The sequence below is a fragment of the Apodemus sylvaticus genome, chromosome 19 (assembly GCF_947179515.1).
Source record: "Apodemus sylvaticus chromosome 19, mApoSyl1.1, whole genome shotgun sequence".
In the NCBI taxonomy this organism is placed as follows: Eukaryota; Metazoa; Chordata; class Mammalia; order Rodentia; family Muridae; genus Apodemus; species Apodemus sylvaticus.
In genome coordinates, this window is record NC_067490.1 from 59286379 (window position 1) to 59308738 (window position 22360).

The 22360-nt window shown below is 38.8% G+C and overlaps 1 protein-coding gene across 1 annotated transcript; it reads right to left on the reverse strand.

Annotated features, from left to right (window-relative positions):
* Positions 1-8569: 8569 nt before the first annotated feature.
* On the reverse strand, positions 8570-9595 carry LOC127669301 (olfactory receptor 14J1-like). The gene has a single exon (XM_052163135.1). It carries the CDS (start codon positions 9593-9595, stop codon positions 8570-8572), a length of 1026 nt encoding a protein of 341 aa, XP_052019095.1.
* Between the last annotated feature and the right edge of the window lie 12765 nt (positions 9596-22360).

Genomic DNA, 22360 nt, shown 5'->3' on the forward strand with positions numbered 1-22360 from the left:
AGGGGTATCTCTGCCCTTCCCTCCTTTGTCTGGTGTGAAGGTTAATTCCTTCTCTGTAAGCCTTAAAACCCACTTACCTCCCCGAATTAAATGAAGCCTTGACACAACCCAGACTGACTCTGATTTTGTTAGCGTGCTTGACTTCCCTTTTCTCTCCCCCCCCATTTTTGACCCTCAGGTAGTGCCCCTTTGGGACCCGGGAATAACTGGACCTGCTGGACGGGTCAGAGTCCACCTCTAGTAGAAAGAAGGGTCAAAAAGTGAAGGGATGGGAATGCCATCCCATAGTCAAAAACTCTGACCCAGAATTGTTTCTGTGTGTAAGCACTGCAAGAACAAAAATGGAGAGGAGCCTAAGGAAAAGGGAGGTCAACAGGCCCAAATCAGGAACCAGCTCACGGGGTGGCCCCAAGGCCTGACATTATTACTGATGATGCTATGGTGTGCATGCAAGTAGGGGCCTAGGATGACTGCCCAATAAGTAGCTGAAAGAGTCAGGTACAGATATTTGTACCCAACCAATGGAGAGAAGCTATAGTTGAATTAAGGAAAAACTGGAAGAAGCTGAGGAGGAAGGTGATCCTATAGGAAGACCAACAGGCTCATCTATTTTCTGTCTAAGCATCTTGAAACCACTAAGTGCTGCCAGCCTGAAAACAGGTTGTTATGCTTGCATGCTTGCTTAAGCTAAATTGATTTTTAGAATTTTAGAATAAGGGTATGGAATGCTGATAATAAAATCGTTTTACCTGTTCTTAACCTGTCACCCTGAGTATACTAGAAACTATGTCTGGGACAAAATTATATGACCTAAATCTATGAAATCATGACTAGTTCTGAATCTGTATAAATAAAGTAATTTTCTGATTGCTAATGAGTCTGATTTGGAAAGCATCTTGATTTGTGATGCATCCTTCCACCTACCCAATCCTTACATCCTCTCTGGAACCCATTCATTGCTAGGACTGGGCCCTGGAAGCAGTGGTATATAAAGAAAATGTTATTTGAAATGTAACCTTATTCAATGCAATACCCATCAAAATCGCAACTCAATTCTTCACAGAGTTAGAAAGAGCAATTATCAAATTCATCTGGAACAACAAAAAACCCAGGATAGCTAAAACTATTCTCAGCAACAAAAGAAAATCTGGGGGAATCAGTATCCCTGACCTCAAGCAATACTACAGAGCAATAGTGTTAAAAACTGCATGGTATTGGTACAGTGACAGGCAGGAGGATCAATGGAACAGGATTGAAGATCCAGAAATGAACCCACACACATATGGCCACTTGATCCTCGACAAAGAGGCTGAAAACATACAATGGAAAAAAAGATAGCCTTTTCAACAAATGGTGCTGGTTCAACTGGAGGTCAGCATGTAGAAGAATGTGAATTGATCCATCCTTGTCTCCTTGTACTAAGCTCAAATCCAAATGGATCAAGGACCTCCACATAAAGCCAGACACTCTGAAGCTAATAGAAAAGAAACTGGGGAAGACCCTTGAGGACATCGGTACAGGGAGAAAGTTTCTGAATAGAACACCAATAGCGTATGCTCTAAGAGCAAGAATTGACAAATGGGACCTCATAAGGTTACAGAGTTTCTGTAAGGCAAAGGACACCATTAAGAGGACAGATCGGCAACCAACAAATTGGGAAAAGATCTTCACCAATCCTACATCAGATAGAGGGCTAATATCCAATAAATATAAAGAACTCAAGAAGTTAGACTCCAGAAAACCGAACAACTCTATTAAAAAATGGGGTACAGAGTTAAACAAAGAATTCTCACCTGAAGAACTTCGGATGGCGGAGAAGCATCTTAAAAAATGCTCAACTTCATTAGTCATTAGGGAAATGCAAATCAAAACAACCCTAAGATTTCATCTTACACCAGTCAGAATGGCTAAGATTAAAAATTCAGGAGACAGCAGGTGTTGGAGAGGATGTGGAGAAAGAGGAACACTCCTCCACTGCTGGTGGGGTTGCAAATTGGTACAACCACTCTGGAAAGCAGTCTGGCGGTTCCTCCGAAAACTGGGCACCTCACTTCCAGAAGATCCTGCTATACCACTCCTGGGCATATACCCAGAGGATTCCCCACCATGTAATAAGGATACATGCTCTACTATGTTCATAGCAGCCCTATTTATAATTGCCAGATGCTGGAAAGAACCCAGGTATCCCTCAACAGAAGAGTGGATGCAAAAAAATGTGGATATCTACACAATGGAGTACTATTCAGCCATTAGAAACAATGAATTCATGAAATTCTTAGGCAAATAGATGGAGCTAGAGAACATCATACTAAGTGAGGTAACCCAGACTCAAAAGGTGAATCATGGTATGCACTCACTAATAAGTGGTTATTAACCTAGAAAACTGGAATACCCAAAACATAATCCACACATCAAATGAGGTACAAGAAGAACGTAGGAGTGGTCCCTGGTTCTGGAAAGACTCAGTGAAACAGTATTCAGCAAAACCAGAACGGGGAACTGGGAAGGGGTGGGAGGGAGGACAGGGGAAGAGAAGGGGGCTTACGGGACTTTCGGGGAGTGGGGGGGCTAGAAAAGGGGAAATCATTTGAAATGTAAATAAATTATATCTAATAAAAAAAAAGAAGCAGGGAAGATCAGTAAGGACATGGCCACCTTTTGAGCAGCCTTAGAATTGCTATAGATTAACAGGTCTACATGGACTTAAAGGATATTTTGTTATTATATATTTGACTTTTTAAGTTCAAAACTATGGGAAATTGCTTTCTTTGTTCTTTCTGTTATGTTTCCCTATGCAGCTCAGGCCAGCCTCAAATACAATCCTCTTGTCTCAGCTTCCTGAGTTGTATGTGTATTAAAATTATATGTTTATACCAAATATATATATATATGTATATATATATATATATATATAAAATAAAAAATGCAAATTAAAAAAAACAAACAAAAAAACACCATATATTACAACTAATTCTATACTCCTTTTTTTCCATTTTTAAAATGTTTTCATGTAATCATTTTTTTTCCAGTCTAGACTGTACTCTTAACCCCAAAAAGATAAAGTGTGCAACATTGCAGTGTCCTACTGCAACACATACACCGCAGAGCAATGCCAGATAGTAATATAGGCATGTAAGAGAAAGTAACATTAGTTCAGAAAACATTACCTTAAAATAATTTCTCCACTGCTTCCAACCAAATCTTTATTCAGGCTTGTAACTTTCTGTATGCAGTCTTATGTTCCTTTTATCTTTCTTTTGACTACTTTGTGGGTTTCTTTTTGTTTTGTTTTGCTTTGCTTTTTATTTGTTTGTTTAATCTCTCTCCTGTCAATATTTTCTCTGGCTCAGCTCAGACTCCCCTGGTTCAGTTGTCACCATTTGTCTTCTCTTCTCAGTCTGCTAGTCCAACTCATGTACAACTGCTTCTATTTTCACTCTGCTCAATCACTTTTCTTCTCTACCCTACTCAATCTTATTTCTTCCTGCATCAACTGTTTTCTCTGACACTATTCTTCTGACTCCTGAACCATCCTCCTGCTTACTCCTCATTTCTACTACTCTCTCTCTTTCTCACAGTCTCTGTTGTCTTTTTATATACTACAGAGGCTATCAATATAAACTTGTTAATAGTTAATTATAGTAAAAAACAAGTTTTATGAAAGTGAGTAAATGTCTTTCAGTATAAAAACAAATACTGCTGTATACTCATCAACCCTTATCTCTCGTCTTTGTATTAACAGAGTACATGTCCCAATCCACCTTTCAATATGGTTGGGCATTCACCTTATTTACATCTAGTCGAATGTAGGTAGATGTGAAACATCTATTTCCAGGCAGGACTCATAGAGACCTTATGTAATTTTTGTTTAAAAACCAAACACAAACACGCAACTGTTGTTTAATCAAAAGATTGCATCCATATATATTTGGGCCTTGAAAATGAAAGTCAGTAGTGCACAAATATTCAGTTCTGCTTGTTTTTAATATCCTCAATCTGGAAACAATCTAAATATTATTTAATGGGTGAAATGTTAAGTATATTTAGTGCATCTGTATTACAGCATACCACTCAAGAACAGAAAGGGAAAGGTTTATGTATATGGATGAGAACAGTGATAAGTGTCAAAAAGTCAGCATCAGAAGTTCACATGATGTATGATTCTATGTATTTTTGTACAACTCCTGAAATAACAATGTTTTGAAGATAGGGAAAATACCTTTGATTGTTAAGGACTGGAATGTGGTAGGGAAGGAAGGTGAATGTAACTATGTAAAGGGTAAGACCATAGACATCCGTGTGGTGATAAAATAGTTATGTCTCAACTGAGGTAGCAGCTATATTGCTTCATATGTGTAAGAAAAGACTATAAATCTATGATTTGATATTACATTGGAGTAATGGAAGATAGATAAAGGAGGCATGGTACAGATCTGTTCTAATTTGCAACTTCTGAGACTCTAGAATAATTAAAAAATTAAATAAAACAAGATTCTACTGAGCATTCTCATTTTCATTCCATGTTGCTCCATGATCAGAGAGGACTCTGTAAAGACAATAATGGAAACAATCTACCATTCACTTGTGGTGTATTGTATAATTTTAGACATCACTGTAGATGAACTCTGAAAAAAGATAATAGATATTTCTTTCTCCTGAGTGCTGTGCTGGCTAAATTTTGTCAGTTTAAGACAAGCTATGATCATCTGTAAAGAGGAAAACGCAATTGAGAAAATGCTTCAATTTTTGTTGGCCTGTAAGCAAATCTGTGGATGCATGTTCTTGATTAATGGTTGATGTGGAATTGCACAGTCCTCTGTGGGTGGAGCCACTTCTGCACAAGTGTTTTTGGGTTGTATAAGAAAGCAAGCTGAAAGGGGAGGGGGGAATATTGGGAAAGATTTTACCATTGGCAATGTAAATTAAGACGATATTCAATGAAAGAAAGAAAGAGAGAGAGAGAGAGTGAGAGAGAGAGAGAGAAAAAGACAGAACGAAAGAAAGAAAGAAAGAAAGAAAGAAAGAAAGAAAGAAAGAAAGAAAGAAAGAAAGAAAGAAAGAAAGAAAGCAAGCTGAAAAACTCCTGGAAAGCAAGCCAGTAAGCATCGCTTCTTCATGATTCAGTTTCTGCTTCCAGGTTCCTGCCTTAAGCTCCTTCACTAATTTCCCTCAATTATGGATTGTGGACTATAAGATGAAATAAATCATTTCCTCCCCGGGTTGCTTTGTGTTTCTGGGATTTATGGTGACAACAGAAAGCATATATGTCAAGTTGAGATATTAAACTATGAAGTCAGGCCTTATGTGGGATGTTTCTATATGCAGTAGATAGTAGTTAACATATAAACTCACAACTTGTCAAAGTACAAAGACTGAGCCATCCATATTGTTATATCATTGAACTCTATGACTCAGGGACCATCACTGAAGACGGTATGGAAAGACTGTAAGAGCCTTGGAGAACCAGAAAAATAGTGTCTTCAGAACCATTGTCCTAATAAATTCAAAGGGGCTATAATTGACTCCACAATACCTACATAAGCTTAAGCTAGTCACTATGGAGGTAGAAATGATTCATGAGCTTCCACATCTCTTACAGTCTACTGCAAATAGAAAACTGAATTGGGCTTAAATAAAACTGAGCCTGCCAACATACACTCATGTACTGGGTAGAGGCTCACAGGTCCCCTATTCCTCCTTGTTCAACTATTTCAGACTGATGAATTCTAGGGAATGTATGGCCATTGCCTTCAGTTGTGAACCACATGGTGAACTCACCACTATTCTATGGGTAGTTCCAAATCTCTGGCCACACATTCTGGTCAAAACCAGAAAGCTACAAAGGAAAACGTAACATTGTGTGGAAATGTAGGAAAGGGATCTGTAGAGAAGAGGGGAGAAAGAAGAATAGCAAGTGTAAGAGTCAGATGAGAGAGCATGGGGGGGGGGAACAATACACCAAATACATGTAAAATATTTCATCATACACATTTAATCAAAACATGACCTTAGAATGCTGTATTAACATTCATAAAAACTTTTTTTAGAATGATCCCATATTGTAGTCAATTTAGTTGTTTACCAGCCAACAACATAATGAACAAGATATTCCCCTAGTAAAAGACATAACAAATCATACTACTGCAAAGTAATAGTCCTATGTCTATGTAATGGAACACAATTCAGATAGAAAGAAGTGAACTATGTAGTTCAGCCTCAGAATAGCACACTCAGCAACATTTCCTGCTGAAGAGTGAATGGTATAAATCCAGAAAGGGAAACAACTGTGTAATGATAAAAGTCGTTTGGTGGTCCCTGGGGTTAGAAGGCTGGGACAGAAAAGATTGCCAGATACATGTGAATACCAGTTTGGTTCTGTGAGTGTCTTGATTGAAGCTGCTTATTTAAATGGTTGACTTTAATGCTCAGTATGTGTACACTTGACATGAATGCCATTTTTTTTTAATTTTTTTAATTTTTTTGTTTTTTTGCTATTTATTTTTAATGTATACAAATCTCATTACAATTAAGATGGCAAAATGCAAATTAAAGAAATCTATACTGTATTCAAAACAGAAAGTTGCTAGGGATTGTTTATCCAGTGTACCAATCTGAGAAAATGTTTATCTAAAGCCAGAATGCCAGTGAAGATACAATCAGAACTAATTACTGACTGGTTGGTTGGGGGTTGGGAGAAGATAGCATTCAAGTACATAAACAATTAAGTGGCCATAGGAATCATTAACTGTGGTGAGAAAAAAAACTGATACAAAAAAAATGTGAGTTGAAAACAGAGAAAAGATTGAAATGTGGAAGATATTAATGCCTGATTATGGCTGATTCTCTGGAAGTTAGTCAGTCAATTAGTATTACATATTTTCCGTCCATGAAATGACAAATAGTTTCTGATTAGAGTTCAGTGGGCTTACCCTTCAACAACAGTACAATCTAATGATATGCAAAGATGACAAGAATCAAAGAGGCACACACAGATAAACCTACAATGTTATTTATCTTTATTTTGTGTCATTGTTTTCTTTCTTGTTGGAACTTTTAAAATTATTTCTGTGAGAAAATAAAACACTTAAATTTTTAAAATTTATCAATGGTAATATAATTCATAGATGATATCCTGTATTCAAGGAATATAGTGGGTAAAACAGTACTCAGGAAGATGCAGCCAAGAATTGAATTGATGTAGGAGAGAGGATGAGGCATAAAAGCCAAGGAATTACTTACATACATGGATAAATGCATTTGTAGGTCCAGATGATAATTAAATCATGTTTAAAATAATGTTAAATATTCAAAATAAAAAGTAAACTAAATATTGCATATAGTCAATAGAACAATCTAAAAATCTATTGTTCTACCACTACTCATTCCCCGTATCATTAAATTGTGTACTTTGATTCTTTTGAACACTCAAGATAAAGGGTCCTTTATATTTTAACTTTGTAAATAATGAGTCTTTGGGAAAAAAGCAGGTTATTAACCCAAGTGAGCAACACCATTAGCTTCTCAACACTTCAGCTAATGCACTCACAGATTTGTGCTCAGCACACAGGACTCATCACAGATGTGCTTTTGACTGTAAGGATCTTGCTGGAGTCTCTTTTTGTATCAGATAGGGTAAGATTTAACTTGAGCATTTTCAGTAATGGAAAAGAGGATCCTTGGGATCTACTTCATTAGTGAGGTATAATCATGTGTCCCTATTTTTATAATCATATGCACACATACAAATTATTCTTGGGAACAAAGCATTTATGTTGTGAGACATATAGATAAATGTACACTATAAGAACATTAACATGAGTTATAATTTTACCTATATTTATTTGAAAAAATATTCTTGTTGCATTATTAGTAAAAATGGAAAATATAGTAAAACTATAAATTGGTTCACTTGGATTAGGAAAGGAATATATAGGAAATGTGAATTTTTGTAGGGACTGAATAAGTTATGGACATAGTTACTGTACTTTTTATGAGCAAGAAAACCTTGTAGCTATGTAAGAATAGCAGGTAACTTGGTAGCCTAGAGGGAATTATGTACAGCAATAAGGGATCTAGTATCACACAGACAAAATCAGTTTACCTAATGGCAGTTTAAAATGTATTTATTAAAATTAACTTTAAATTGGTATTGGGTCTTGTCAAAACTAACTCTTTTTTCACTCTTAATTCCTGTACATCCTTAAGAAATGATCTGAAATAATATTGGAATTAGAGGAACAAGGGAGCCCATGCATATCCTTACTGGTCAATTATTTTTCACTTGATAAAACACTCATGAGAGGGGGCAGTGGTGGCGCATGCCTGTAATCCCAGCACTCTGGGAGGCAGAGGCAGGCGGATTTCTGAGTTCGAGGCCAGCCTGGTCTACAGAGTGATTTCCAGGACAGCCAGGGCTGCACAGAGAAACCCTGTCTCGAAAAACCAAAAGAAAACTCTCTTGAGAAGGACATAACTAAGAGAAACACTGAAACAGGGTCTTAGAAGAAATCTAATTCATCACTCCTCTAATCTAGGACATAGTAGCAATATCTCTTAGTTTGTTGTCACTTTAGAGATTGAATATAGCGTTTGCATATACCATTCTCCTAGAAAATTCTTCTCTTGACAACACTTTCTTCAGAGCTGCTTTCATGGACTCATTTCTCAAGCTGTAGATGAGTGGATTGAGTGTTGGAGGTATCACAGTGTAGAATATGGAGAATATGAGGTCCATTGCTGACAGGGAATCTGAAGGAAGTCTTAGAAATTCAAAGCCTGCAGCTGAGAGGAAGAACATGACTACAAACAAATGTGGAAGACAGGTGGAGAACACCTTAGTCCGACTATCAGCTGATGGAATTCTCATCACAGTTGAGAAGATTTGAATGTAGGAGAATACTATGGCAATCAAACAGACAAAGGCTGTGGATGTTGTAAATGCAGCCACTGCAATCTCATTAATGAATTCATAAGAACAGGCTAGTTTTAGCATCTGGGGAATGTCACAGAAGAACTGGTGAATAATTCTCTTACCACAAAGAGGAATTGAGAAATTAACACCTGTGTGTATGAGCCCAGATATTCCTCCAGCCATCCATACAGCTATCACTGCACACTTGCAAGCATGGGGATCCATAATTGTCTCATACTGCAGTGGCTGACAGATGGCAACATACCGGTCATAAGACATCACCGTGAGAATACCTACTTCTGATGAAGCCAGAGCTGTGAAGAAGAAAACCTGAAGCACACACTGACCAAAAGAAATGAAACCATTGTCCATGAGTGAGTTTGCAATGGACTGAGGAACAGTAACAGAGATGAAGCAGAGGTCCAAAAGAGAGAGTTGCTTCAAGAAGTAGTACATGGGAGAATGAAGACGTTGGTCCAAGGTGATGATGGTGATAATGAGGAGATTGCCCATGATGGCCAACAGGTATGTGATCAAAAAGAGCACTGCATGTAAAATCTGAAGGTTACGCTCATCAGAGAACCCCAGGAGGAGGAATCCAGTCTTGAAGCTTGTGAGGGGCTGCCTATTGTTCCTGCAAATGCCATTACAAGATGGCGCCGAGGAGTGCAGTAAACATCTCATTTTGGCCTTTGTCCCAGCACAAGTCTGCCGGGCAACAGCAAGCAGCCTATCCCAGCTTGACTAGCTTATCTATAGTAGAAACATCCTGTCCTGCCTATATATGCCGCTCCCTTTCCTTCTCCCTCGCCTCTCATCTTCAACTCTCCATTAACCCATCGGTACTCCAATAAAAGTGTGATCAGAGAAGAATCCTCGTGTCGGTGGTCTTCTTTCCTGCTGGTCAGGGGGCTCGCCACAGCTGGTGCCGAAACCCGGGAAGTAGGTCCAGTGGACACGTCTGAGGGGCCCAAGAAGGATTCAGAACTCTACACATGGAGTGAGTAAGTCTCCCCAAGTAAGTAGTATGTGGCTCGACTACCCTGCTGACCCTTTGATGTTTGCTGGATTTTTTCTCTGTGCAGTCATGGTGATTCTTCTGTGCTGTTTTTGGCTTCGTTGCCATAAACCTGGCGAGGAGTGCCTTTGTTGGATTTAAAAAACGAAAGTAAGACCGCTGTAGATATAGATAAAGCGGCGTTTCTCGCTGTACTGTAAGTCCCTCGTAGATAAGTGGGCAGTGTGGGCAACAACTTGGGGGCTGGACCTGGCACCTGTGACTTTGCAGCCCGTATACAGGGTCTGCTAAAGCAGAGAGGACTGAAGATATCACTGCGCACAGTAGAAACTATAGTGAAGGATATTGATAAGGCAGCGCCGTGGTTCGCTGTTTCGGGCGATTTTAACCTCGACTGCTGGGAAAAGTTAGGAAAAGACCTTGAAAGAGCAAAACAGGAGGATAGAATTGGCCGAGGATCAATTCCTTTATGGAAGCTGGTCCATTCGTGCCTCAAGGACAGTAAGAACATGGAGCTGATTAAGCAGGGGCGCAAAGTTTTGGCTTCGCAACAGGATAGTCTCTTGGAAGCGGAGTCAAAAGGGGAGGAAGACAGGCCTGCAAAATACAACAGAAATAAAAGGGAAAAGAAAAGAAAAATAAAACAAGGGGAAAGTAAAAAGGAACCCCTATATCCAGTTCTGGAAGAGTTTGCAAACTTAGAAATTTCAGATGATTCGGTAGTAGAAGGATTGTCGGAGGAGGACAAGGAGGAGCTTGAAGAAACTGCTGCAGAGTATGAGAGAGATCGTTATGGGCGGTAGCCAATTTTGAACAAAGCCAGAGTAGGCGCGGGACCAGTGGCCCGTATCGCCCTTCCGGTGGTTTATTCGATATAATTTATTTACATTTCAAATGATTTCCCCTTTTTCTAGCCCCCTTCTCTTCCCCTGTCCTCCTTTTAAAAGCAGCCTTTTGCTAGCCTGCGCGGTTATTTGGGAAAGCAAGAGCTTGCTTTAAGTATAGCCCTCTTAAAGGAGCTCCACGGAGAGCTAGATCACACCTGAGGAATTTATGCAGCCTATTCGAGCTAAATTCTCTAGAAGAAAAAATTATTCTTTAAAAGTCAGAGACAGTTAAAACGGCCGGACAAAGAAAATCCTGGGCTCTCCCCCCCTCCTACCTCTCTCTACAAGGTCACTGTGTTTTTCTCTACAAGGTCACTGTGTTTTTCTTCCCTTCTCTGGCAGAACTCCCAGAAGAAAAGAAGATAAGAGGTTAACTCTTAAACAAGAGAAAAAGCAGGTTTCTGAAAAGCAGTTTTTTCATGTATAAGACATGGTATTAAAAGTATAATAATAATAATAATAATAATAATAATAATAATAATAATGGTTAAAAGCTAACTTTAAAACTTTCCAGGAAACAGAAGAAAATGGGAGACGTCCTATTTTCTCTCTGAATCCTTATGGAGATATTATTAGTTCTGGTTAAGGTATTTGTATCTTTTTGGGACATTAAGTTCCATTTCTGTCTGTTGCGTATTTTTGGTGCACCAAAAACTTGTCTATATGTGTGTCAATTTATGTTGTCTATTGTTTGAGTGGCTGAATGATTGTTGTGTTTATGTTATGTGTTAAAAAGAAAACATAAAATGGTAAAAAGGGGGTGTTATTTACTGGCAGTCCTGTCAGTCTGCAATTTACACAGAAGAAGATGATTAAAGGAGCTTCATATTCTTAACTATGAGTTAAACACAACACAGCTGGTGCCGAATGGCAAGAAGGTCCCTTGTTGTGGGTGCATCCTAGAGCCTCACCAGCAAAATCTATTGATCATTACTCTACTGCAATTACAAAATTGACCCTTCTAGAGATACAACAATGCCTACAGTTTTTTTTTGAGAAGAATCTTACATCACTGATTATTTTCTATACTGCCTCTCAGGTGCAGATTTTGTGCAGAACAATTAATGATTGGGTCATATTGCACTGCTGTTTTGATGGATTAATAGATAATCATTATCCCAGATATCCTTTGCTTTCATTTTTTAAGGAACATCCTGCGGTGTTTCCAAAAGTAACTGCACAAGCACCCTTGCCAGGTGCCCCCAATATATTTAAAGATGGATCAAAAACAGGTTGTGGAGCTTATATGATCGAGTGCAATGAGCCCGTTTTGTGCCAATATCAGCCTGTCTCCTCACAGGTGGTTAAATTACAAATTATTTCCACGAGTGACAGCCAGAAATTCACTCCCAGATGGAATCATGGTATATACTGATGGATCAAAAACTGGTATAGGTGCTTATGTAGTTAATTGCAAGGTAGTATCTAAACAATATAATGAAATCTCACCTCAAATTGTGGAATGTTTAGTAGTACTAGAGGTTCTTGAGACCTTCCCAGGACCGCTTAATATTGTGTCAGATTCTTCTTATGTAGTTAATGCAGTTAACCTTCTTGAGACAGCTGGGGTAATAAAGTCCTCCAGCAGAGTTGCTAATATTTTTCAACAAATACAATTTGTGTTAGTGAATAGAAGATTCCCTGTTTATGTTACTCATGTCAGAGCACACTCGGGCCTCCTTGGTCCTATGTCGCTAGGAAATGAATTGGCGGATAAAGCCACCAAGATCGTGGCTATTGCACTGTTTTCCTAGACAGAAGCTGCAAAAGAATTTCATAAGTGCTTTCATGTGATGGCTGAAACCTTACGTCACCGTTTTTCATTGATTAGAAAAGAAGCTAGAGAAATAGTTACCCAATGTCAAAATTGTTGTCAATTTTTGCCTGTGCCTCACATGGGAATTAACCCACGGGGAATTCGACCACTAATACTTCAATATTTGCATGTTTCTATTGATACATACTCTGGCATTATGTATGCTATACCTCTAACAGGAGAAAAGGCCTCACATGTAATTTAACATTGCCTCGAGGCATAGAGTGCTTGGGGCAAACCCAGACTCCTCAAGACAGACAATGGACCAGCATATACTTTTCAAAAATTTTCGACAGTTTTGCAGTCAAATGGATGTGATTCATTTAACTGGCCTCCCATATAATCCCCAAGGGCAAGTTATTGTGAAACGCTCCCACCACACTCTTAAATCTTACTTAATTAAACAAAAAGGGGGAATAGCTGAACATGCTACCCCACGAGAAAGAATATCTCTAGCTCTCTTTACACTTAATTTCTTAAATCTTAAAGAGTCCAATACAACTGCCGCCGACAGGCACGTAAATTCAGTTCTATCCCCTTGCATGCACGTCATGTGGAAGGATGTGCTGGACAATAACTGGTATGGACCGGATCCTGTGATTCAGAGATCCAGGGGAGCTGTTTGTGTTTTTCCACAGGACCGAGCTGATCCGATCTGGGTTCCAGAGAGGCTGACTCGCCGAGTTGAAAGCCCAAGAGAGGAGGATTCGAATCCCAGTGACAAAGATGTGGAGAAGAATAATGATGCTGTGGTGGCTGACTCACCTGACGATCGCCAGTGAAAGTTATTTTTGGTCTTTTTCTTGCACGTGGCCAATACCAGTGCCTGTGCATAATGAATCCAATGTTTTTTCTCAATTTTACTCCACCCGATGCCATTATGGGGTACCTTGTAAATCTAAAGATCAGTCTGAATTGAAGGTGCAAAGTTTTAATCAGACTCGGTTCCATTGGCAGGAACACTTTGTTTTTCCAATTCTTTTCAGTCACAATGTATTCAAATTCAGAACCAAACGCTGGCAGCTTTTGATGATCCACTTAGATATCTACGACCAGGTCTTCCGGTCGAGATGCTGACTGAGGCATTAATTAAAGTCAGCGCAGGCCAACAGTCAGGCTCGGGCGATGGTAGTAATGGCTTGGACACAGTTAATACTCATACCTTTTGGATGAACATGACATTATTGATACCCATGATCTCTAAGGACAATAGTAGCAGGATATACAATGGGTCTAAGCCTACTTATCTTTGTCCAAATGTCCTTCCTGACTACCCACCTGAGTTTTTACACTGCAGGGGACACTTTGATAGAGTGTTTCCCATTTCACCTGGTTTCTGGTTTACAATTGATCTAGACAGATACAAGTATCGTAACAATTCCACAAAGAAAGGATGGCCTTTATCAACCTGGACCCTTATTAACTCTAAGGGTGCAGTCTGTGATCTATCGCCTATAGTCAATTTGGAAAATAGTAAGGTAGATATGTTCAATGTTTCTGGAGTCCTAAACTCCACTACTAATAGGCTTGTAGTTAATAGTCTTCATAAGCAACATAATATGACATTCTCTAGAGGTCGCATGTGTGTAGATCCTCCATTTTTGTTTTTGCTGTTTAATTATTCCTCTCCAGTAGTGGATTGCAAGAACCAAAGTTGTTACATCAGTCAGTGCTGGGGCAACAGAAAACATGACTCAGCTTTAGTAATGCGCATGCCTACCCTAGTACCTATCCCCGTTAGGGTCGATCCAAGTGAATTTCCTTTGGTTACCTTGTTTAGACAGAAAAGAGATTTTGGCATCACTGCCGCAATAGTCACTGCAATAGCGGTTTCTGCAGCTGCAGCGGTCACTGCAGGAGTTGCCATGGCTAATCAGGTACAAACAGTTACTCAAATTAATGAAATAGTACAGAAGACTTCTACTGCTCTTTCCTCACAAGAGAAAATGAATGCTCATTTTGCATCAGGAATCTTAATGCTCAATAAGAGAATAGACCTCTTAGAGGTAGCCTTACAAGATTTATTTGATGTCATCTCTACAAGCTGTGTAGACAGAACTCCCCACATCTGTGTAACACCCTACTCTGCGACCCTCAATGAGTCTAAGCAGTTGTCTAATATTCTGAGTGGAAATTGGTCCAGAGAATTTGAGCATTTACAAGCTAATTTCAGTTATCACATTCATGTGCTTAACAGCACCAAGGTAGAATTGGTCACTATAGGACAATTTTCAGATTGGATGGTAAAAACCTTTTCCTATTTTAAAGAGTGGATAGGAGTTGGCATGTTTGGCGTGTTTTGTCTGGCAGGACTATTTCTAACTCTATTTCTTTTCTGCAAAATGTGAGCAGCTCGGAACAGGGAAAAGGTTGTCATTGCTCGAGCCTTGACAGCTCTGGAAGCCGGCCAATCTCCTCAAGCCTGGATCAGCCTCTACAAAGATCTCTGAGGCTTTATTACTCAGGCATTTGCAGCCCTGGAATTATGCTCAAGCATTTAGACAGCTGACCGGACAGCTCTTGCACGCCCGGAACTCAGGTTCATTACACTGGGCAGAGTGTCCAACTCAGCACCCAAGGAGGGTTGTTGAACAAGGTATCGCACAGAGGGCCACTATCCCTCTGAGAGACATGTCGTTCCGCATAAGGGTTGCCTGCCCAAGTTTCCCTTTCCCAGAAAAACGGCAGAGGACAGGTCGAGAGTATCTCGGGCTCCAGAATAGGCCTAGAGATTACTCCCGTACATGGTCTGATAAAAGGCTGGGAGGTACGACCACTGTCTCTACCCTCTCATTTGGGAGATCTATTTGCTGCATAATAAAACAAAAGGAGGGAGATGTGAGGGGCTGCCTATTGTTCCTGCAAACGCCATTACAAGATGGCGCCGAGGATTGCAGTAAACATCTCATTTTGGCCTTTGTCCCAGCACAAGTCTGCCCGGCAACAGCAAGCAGCCTATCCCAGCTTGACTAGCTTATCTATAGTAGAAACATCCTGTCCTGCCTATATATGCCGCTCCCTTTCCTTCTCCCTCGCCCCTCGCCTCCAGCTCTCCCTCAACCAAGTAGGCTCCAATAAAGTGTGATCAGAGAAGAATCCGTGTCGGTGGTCTTCTTCCCCTGCTGGTCAGGGGCTCGCCACAGAAGCTCACATTCATTATGGTCACTCTTGAGACTCAAAGTTTAATTCTATTTAAGAAAAGCTAAAAGAAAACTAGTGATAGCAAGAAGAACTTGTTATCCCTGGGATTAGTTAACATTCAGTTCTAACAAATATTTAGCAATTTTCTGGAACTAGAAACCTTAAGTGTAATCAACAAGTCAAAAGAATTTTCTGGGCTAGAGCCTGACTTGTCACTATTAGAATAACTGAATGACTAAAATTGCTTTACTTCAATAAAGCCAGTGGGAATGAGGTCATATAGTAACATCATCCTTTATACATGGTACCTTAGCATCAAGCTAATATATTGCAGCCTCCTCTGATGACTATAGAAAATTCAGTTACTGGTACACTCTATAAATGATTAGGAACAACAATGACAAGAAACCTATTAGTCACTTCAGTGAGAACATGAAGGCAACTTTGTACTAAGTTCTTCATTTTCCTATCTGCACAGAAATAAAGTTCTTTCTGCCTTTTCCAAGCCTGTGTGTGCTCTTTGGCCATTTGTATTCAATCTCAGTGACTGCTTTGTTACAGTGTGATTTCCCCCCCCCCTCTCTCTCTCTCTCTCTCTCTCTCTCTCTTTCTCTCTTCCTATTCCTCCCTCTCTCTTTCTCTCTCTCTGTACATCTCTGTATTATATATATATATATATATATATATATATATATATATATATATATATATCACATCTCATCCATTTTAGACAAAAGCCCATGTTCCATTCTCAGCATTCTCTTATAGTCTATTTTCTCTTGCTTCTTTGCTCCTGTTTCAGATCCTCATATTCATGGTTAGCTATCTCCCACTGGGTCAACTCCACCTCTGTCTGTCACATCTCTTTCATCTTCACATTCAAGCAACTGTTTCTTTAGTTATTACCTCTTGTTATGTTGTTGTAAATGACTCTTTCATCTTTGGCAGTTTCATTCTTTAACTTTATGCAGTTCCAATCATGCTTCCATTTTGTGCTAGGCAGAGCTGTGAAGGAAATTGCCATGACTTTCTTAATTCCATACTTTATTTTCTGACAATTTCATTATTACAAGTGATACCCAAAAATCTTGGCATGCCAAACATTATCTTCCCCAAGATGTCTTCTGACTGACCTTCTCTTTACTCATTATTACTTATCAAATCCTTTCCCTGTGTCTAATAATGATGATTTCTTAGATTATTCACAAAGAATCAGTCATATTGCAAGTCTATGCTGTTTTGTTTTTCCTGGATCATGCTTTGATACTTGAAATTTCAATTTCAAAATTAATTTTGATGTTTGGAATTTGAAATTCTTCCCCTAAGACCCCATCTACTTTGTCTGAAAAAATATTTGATAATTTTAAGACAGTCATGTTATTTCCCTGGTTTTAAATTCTTCTGAGCACAATAGGCAGGCCAAGCAGTGTTTGCTCAAGGTAGCCCAGATCATGCACACTGAGGTGGCTATAATTCATGTGATTTTCATAAATTCACTTTCTGCATGTATTTTCCAGGCTATTCAAACTATTCTTTGAGGAAGGAGATTTTAGTAAGTTTTATTAGAAGTCATACCCCTGATACCTGACATGGATGCTTGCTCATGCTGCTTAAATCTCAGGTGCATCTTAGAGAATTTGAAGAAGTTTCACTCACCGATGCTGATCTTAGTTGGTAGGAACAAATATCATTGAATCCCTGAGACAGAACATCTTTGTTCAAGAATCAAGCTATGGGATTTTCTTCCAAGGAGAAAACTAAGGAGCTTTCAAACAAAAGTGATGTGAAGCAAAAGATGTTTTAACCTCTCATTAGGTTCATGGTACCTGAAGCTGCCCAGGCACCAAGGGACATGCTGTTCCTCTAAGCTGGCTCTCAGATAAACACTGTGAGTTCAGAGTGTGGAATTTTGAGGAATTCTTCCTCAGGGACTCACCCAGTGGAGACTATTTAATTATTGTCTTGATATAACTGAATGTTATAATCCAAGTACTACAGGTAAGGGAAATAAATAGGTTTTTAAATCTGATTTCTAAAGTTTGTTTATAGATTTATATGTGAAAAGAACCTTTTTCCCTTTATTTTTTATTTCAATTTAATTTGTCATTGATAAACTCATGCACATTTGTATAAGCTTCATATAAATAGGTAAATATTTAGTAGATGTTTATATATGTGAATTCTCAATTACAAGAATTCTTAGCATTATACTATGTTAGCATTACATGAGCTCTAAGCTTCCTCCAAACACCGTGTCTTTTCTAAAATCATTGTAAAGCTGATTCATTTCAAGTCTCCATTTTAACAATTAATGGGTTTTTCATGTGACATATCTCTCACAGGTTCATGTGTCAGAATGCTTGGGGCCTTATAGGTGGCATTGTTCAGAAAGTTGTTGGAATATTAGGGAGATTGTGTTTCTTTGGGTTATGTTGCACATTTGGACCAGGCATTGAGGTTTTCTAACCTGGGTTCCACTTCTTCTGTGCTCTCTGCTTCTTCCCTCTTGATACAACATGACCTCATGCTCATGCTACCATGTCTTCCCCAGTGTTGGAAGTACATTCTCAAACTTTAAGCCAACATAAATTCTTGATTCCAAAAGTTTCTTCTTACCAGTCATTTAATCCCAACTATGAAATAGCTAATAGAGAAAGTGGTAAGCTCTTCAAAAGTATGTGGTCCTATAGGCAAAGTAGGAACTATGAGGGTTAGATAATCAAAAAACTTACAGTTACAATTCAACTCACTGGGTATTCATTTGGGGTCAATACATCTTCAGTGGTTGTTTTTGCAAGATTGTCTTTTACTTATTTGTGTATTATTTAGTTATACTTGCCAACCCATCATGAAGTTCTTTCTCTTTTAAAATTTGCTTTTCATTTTCCAATCCTTTATTTTATTTTTCTATTTTTTCTTTATTCTTAAGAATTCACATGCTGGGAAGTGGTGGTGCATGCCTTTAATCCCAGCACTTGGGAAGCAGAGACAGGCAGATTTCTAAGGCCAGCCTGGTCTACAGAGTGAGTTCCAGGAAAGACAAGGCTACACAGAGAAACCCTGTCTCAAAAAACAAAACAAAACAAACAAACAAACAAACAAAATTCCCCCCCTCCAAAAAAGAATTTACACATGTGGTCAGTGAATGCTAAGTCTAGTATGTTGGTAAGATGATAATAAATACTTATATTCAAAATGTAAAACTATTATTTGCTCATAGCATCATTGGAAATTGTCCATTTATGTCTAATAAACATGGCAACAATGTTCTGATATGAAAAATAGAAAGAAAAAGGAAAGGTCATAACTGCTTCTAGGTATGGTGAAGAAGAAAATTTATTATAGACATGTGGGAGAGTATAGCCAGGGTCAAGGATATCTGAGAGAGTTCAGAGTAGACATGACCCTGAGCCATGTGAGGACAAGGGAGAGGAAGAGAGAGGGTAAAGAGATGCCTCAAAGAGAATAGATGAAAAGATCCAGTAACCAAAATGGTTAGGAGGGCACTGTAACAGGGCCCTGAGGGATAGAGGGTGAACTGGCAGCCAGTATCTGACTTGATATGTTAACTAGGCATTTCAGCTGTTTGTGCTGGGTTTGAAACCTAACAATATGAATATTTTTAGTTTATGAAATATGGGTCTATACTTTTCTTTCTATTTGATGGCCACTGTCTATTTGCAAAAATTGCCAATATGTTTAGTCAATTTACTAATAGCGTAAATTAATTTCAAAGATAAAGATTTTTTTATTGTTTTTACTGTTAAACTAATTTGATTTGCTTGCCTGATGTTACATATTCTTTAGTGGACTTAGCCTTGTGTTTAGATGCATTAAATTCTTTCTAGTGTGGGGATGTCATAGTCAGTCCTAACCTGATGTCACTATGCTATTGCCTGCTCTATCCCAGTCAATCAGTGACACTTCCCCCACAGTGCTTACCCTGTGTAACACTTACACATAACTTCCATGGGGTCCCTAAGGAAATTTACAATGCTATTAGGCATGCTTTAAGAGCCATTGACCTTTGCTCTGGAATGCCTAAGAGATTTTAGTGTCTTGCTTGTGAGATAATAAGATAATGCTGTTCCTGCTTTCTCTTTTGTAATCTTTGCTTATTGCTGTAAATAAAAAATAGTCTTTTTATTACTATATCATGAGAAAGAGAAGGATCTGAGGGGTGTAAAACAATTTCCTGCCCAGCTATGAATTCCATTGATAATTGTAATGTAGTGCTGGAGAGATGGTTCAATGGTTAAAAGCACTGACTGCTCTTCCGAAGGTCCTGAGTTCAAATCCCAGCAACGACATGGTGGATCACAACCATCTGTAAAGAGATCTGATGCCCTCTTCTGGTATCTGAAGACAGCTACAGTGTACTTAAATAAAATAATGAATAAATATTTAAAAACATTGTAATGTAAACTTTTGATGCTCACCTTTATAAATTATTCTTTTAGCTTCTTACTGCATTGTATGTTTGGCTCTAAGACTGCTGTTCTTTTGCTAGCAGTAAGAACAAATTCATTCAATCTATATTAGAGTCAAGTCTAAGTCTTTGGTCTTTCCCATGGTTTCTAATGGTATATCACTAGGAAGCATGCATGTAGAAATGTGAACCATATTTATATGGTTAAAAATTCAAAGTTGGGTTTTCTACATCCAATCCCTGAAATACTTCTGGCAAGTCTGTGATGTGGACAGAATCAAATAGATATTTTGTGTTGTAAATCAGTGCTCCACCAGCCTAAGTTTCAGCATTTCAGCACCAGAAATTCCTTTTCTACCTCACCTGTGGGAACTTACACCATCACCTGTCAGTACCAGGTGTGGTACATTTCCACTATGACTATGAGTTGCATATTTTTCTATGTGACATGCATACCCTTTATAAAAGGTCCCTCTCAACATCTCGACTGTTTCTCTGTTTCCCTGTTTATCTATCTCTGTTGGTATCTCTTTTTTCCCATGTCCCAACTCCAAGGTGACTGTCTGCTCCCTCTGCCCCCAATAATCTTCTTGTGTTAGATCTGTTATATCACATGATCAATGTAGCATACCTTGGCCTGGTTCAGCCAAGCTCCAGGTGCTGCCTGATCCTAAAGTCAGTACTAAAGACTTGGTAGGATATCCTGGTGCCTGTGTGCTCCCCTCTTGTGGGCCTGAGCTACACTAGGACCCTATCTTTTATCCCCAGTCTGCCTACAATGACACTCTATCCATGAATTGGTGACTGATCCATCTCAGAAAGTGTAAATGCTTCCCTGAGTCTCTGGTGGAATTGCCCACTTGGGACTCTTTGGTGAGTTTTCAGTGGTTTTCACCTTCTGGCTTCATTGGAAAGTCCTGGTACCAGTCATCCACATCTCCTTGGGCTTTTAGCCCTGGCCCTTGGACTGTGAAGTGACAACCTGCTGTCCAACTTGTGCCTTTTTTACCTGGTCTTCCCTAAATCCTTGAGACGCCTTGGACTTCAGGCTTTGGACTGCCCTCTCTACCTCACCTATGGGAACTGCTTCATCCATCTCCTTGTTCCATTTTGGGATTTTTCTTGGAGAACCTCTCAGGTCAGAGGGTTCTCCAAGGTGAGGGGATATGGGGGTGTGGTGGCATCTTCTCAGAGTTGGTCAGGTGGGTGGATGGGGGGAAGAACTCTGTGAGGTGGGACTGGGACGGGATGTAAATAAATAAAATAACTAATTTTTAAAAAGAAAAAATACCATAGACCTATCAGGACTATACCTAGTGCCAGACTTAAGAGCCTCTAAACTTATCTTCCCCTTTCAGTCAAATTTGGCTTCCATACACCTTAAATAATGAATCCTAATGCTTCTAACCAAATGATCAGGGGAACATAAAAATTCCTCATTCCCTATTTCTTTTTTCTTCTCTCTGAGCCCTTTTTGTTTCTGTCTGATCTCCTTGTCCCCAACAGTGTGTTAAGGTGGGAGCAGGGGGAAAAAACAAAGTAGGCTAGCTGTGGTGTGCTCAGCTTGCACCTACTCCCCCCTGCAGAGCCTGCTGGAAATAATCTCTTAAGGTATGAAGATCATTTGTTTGTGAATTTGATTTCAAATTCTGGAGTCAGATTCTTAAGCTACAGCTTGTCCTCATGTGACCTCTGGCCTTAGATCCAAAAACAATATCCTAAGATTATGCTGTAAATTCTTATCTCAGGATTTGTAAATTATTGTAGATATATATCTATATCTAGACATATATATATATATATATATATATATATATATATATATATATGTATGTATATATGTATATATATATAAACATTTTAAATTATTATTTATATAAATTATATTTATTTTAGCCATAAGTCTTTTAAATAATATATCTTAATATATGTATAGGTAGGAAATAGTTGTTTTTAAAAAGCAACCATGTAGCTCTCTCACATCTCTGCTAGTGATCTCATCAGGATGTAAGCAGCCACATGGGCTGGCAACTATCTTTACTCAGATTAAAGAGTGCATGCTATGTAACTTCACCATCTTAAGATGACCACATGGCATAAAGCAACAATTGTAAAATGTCTTAGTCCTAATGAACTTTCTATTTCTCATTGTATCTCC

Bases quoted from the DNA above. Each gene is read 5' to 3' on its own strand.
- LOC127669301 (XM_052163135.1), bottom strand. From the start codon at position 9,595: ATGAGATGTTTACTGCACTCCTCGGCGCCATCTTGTAATGGCATTTGC.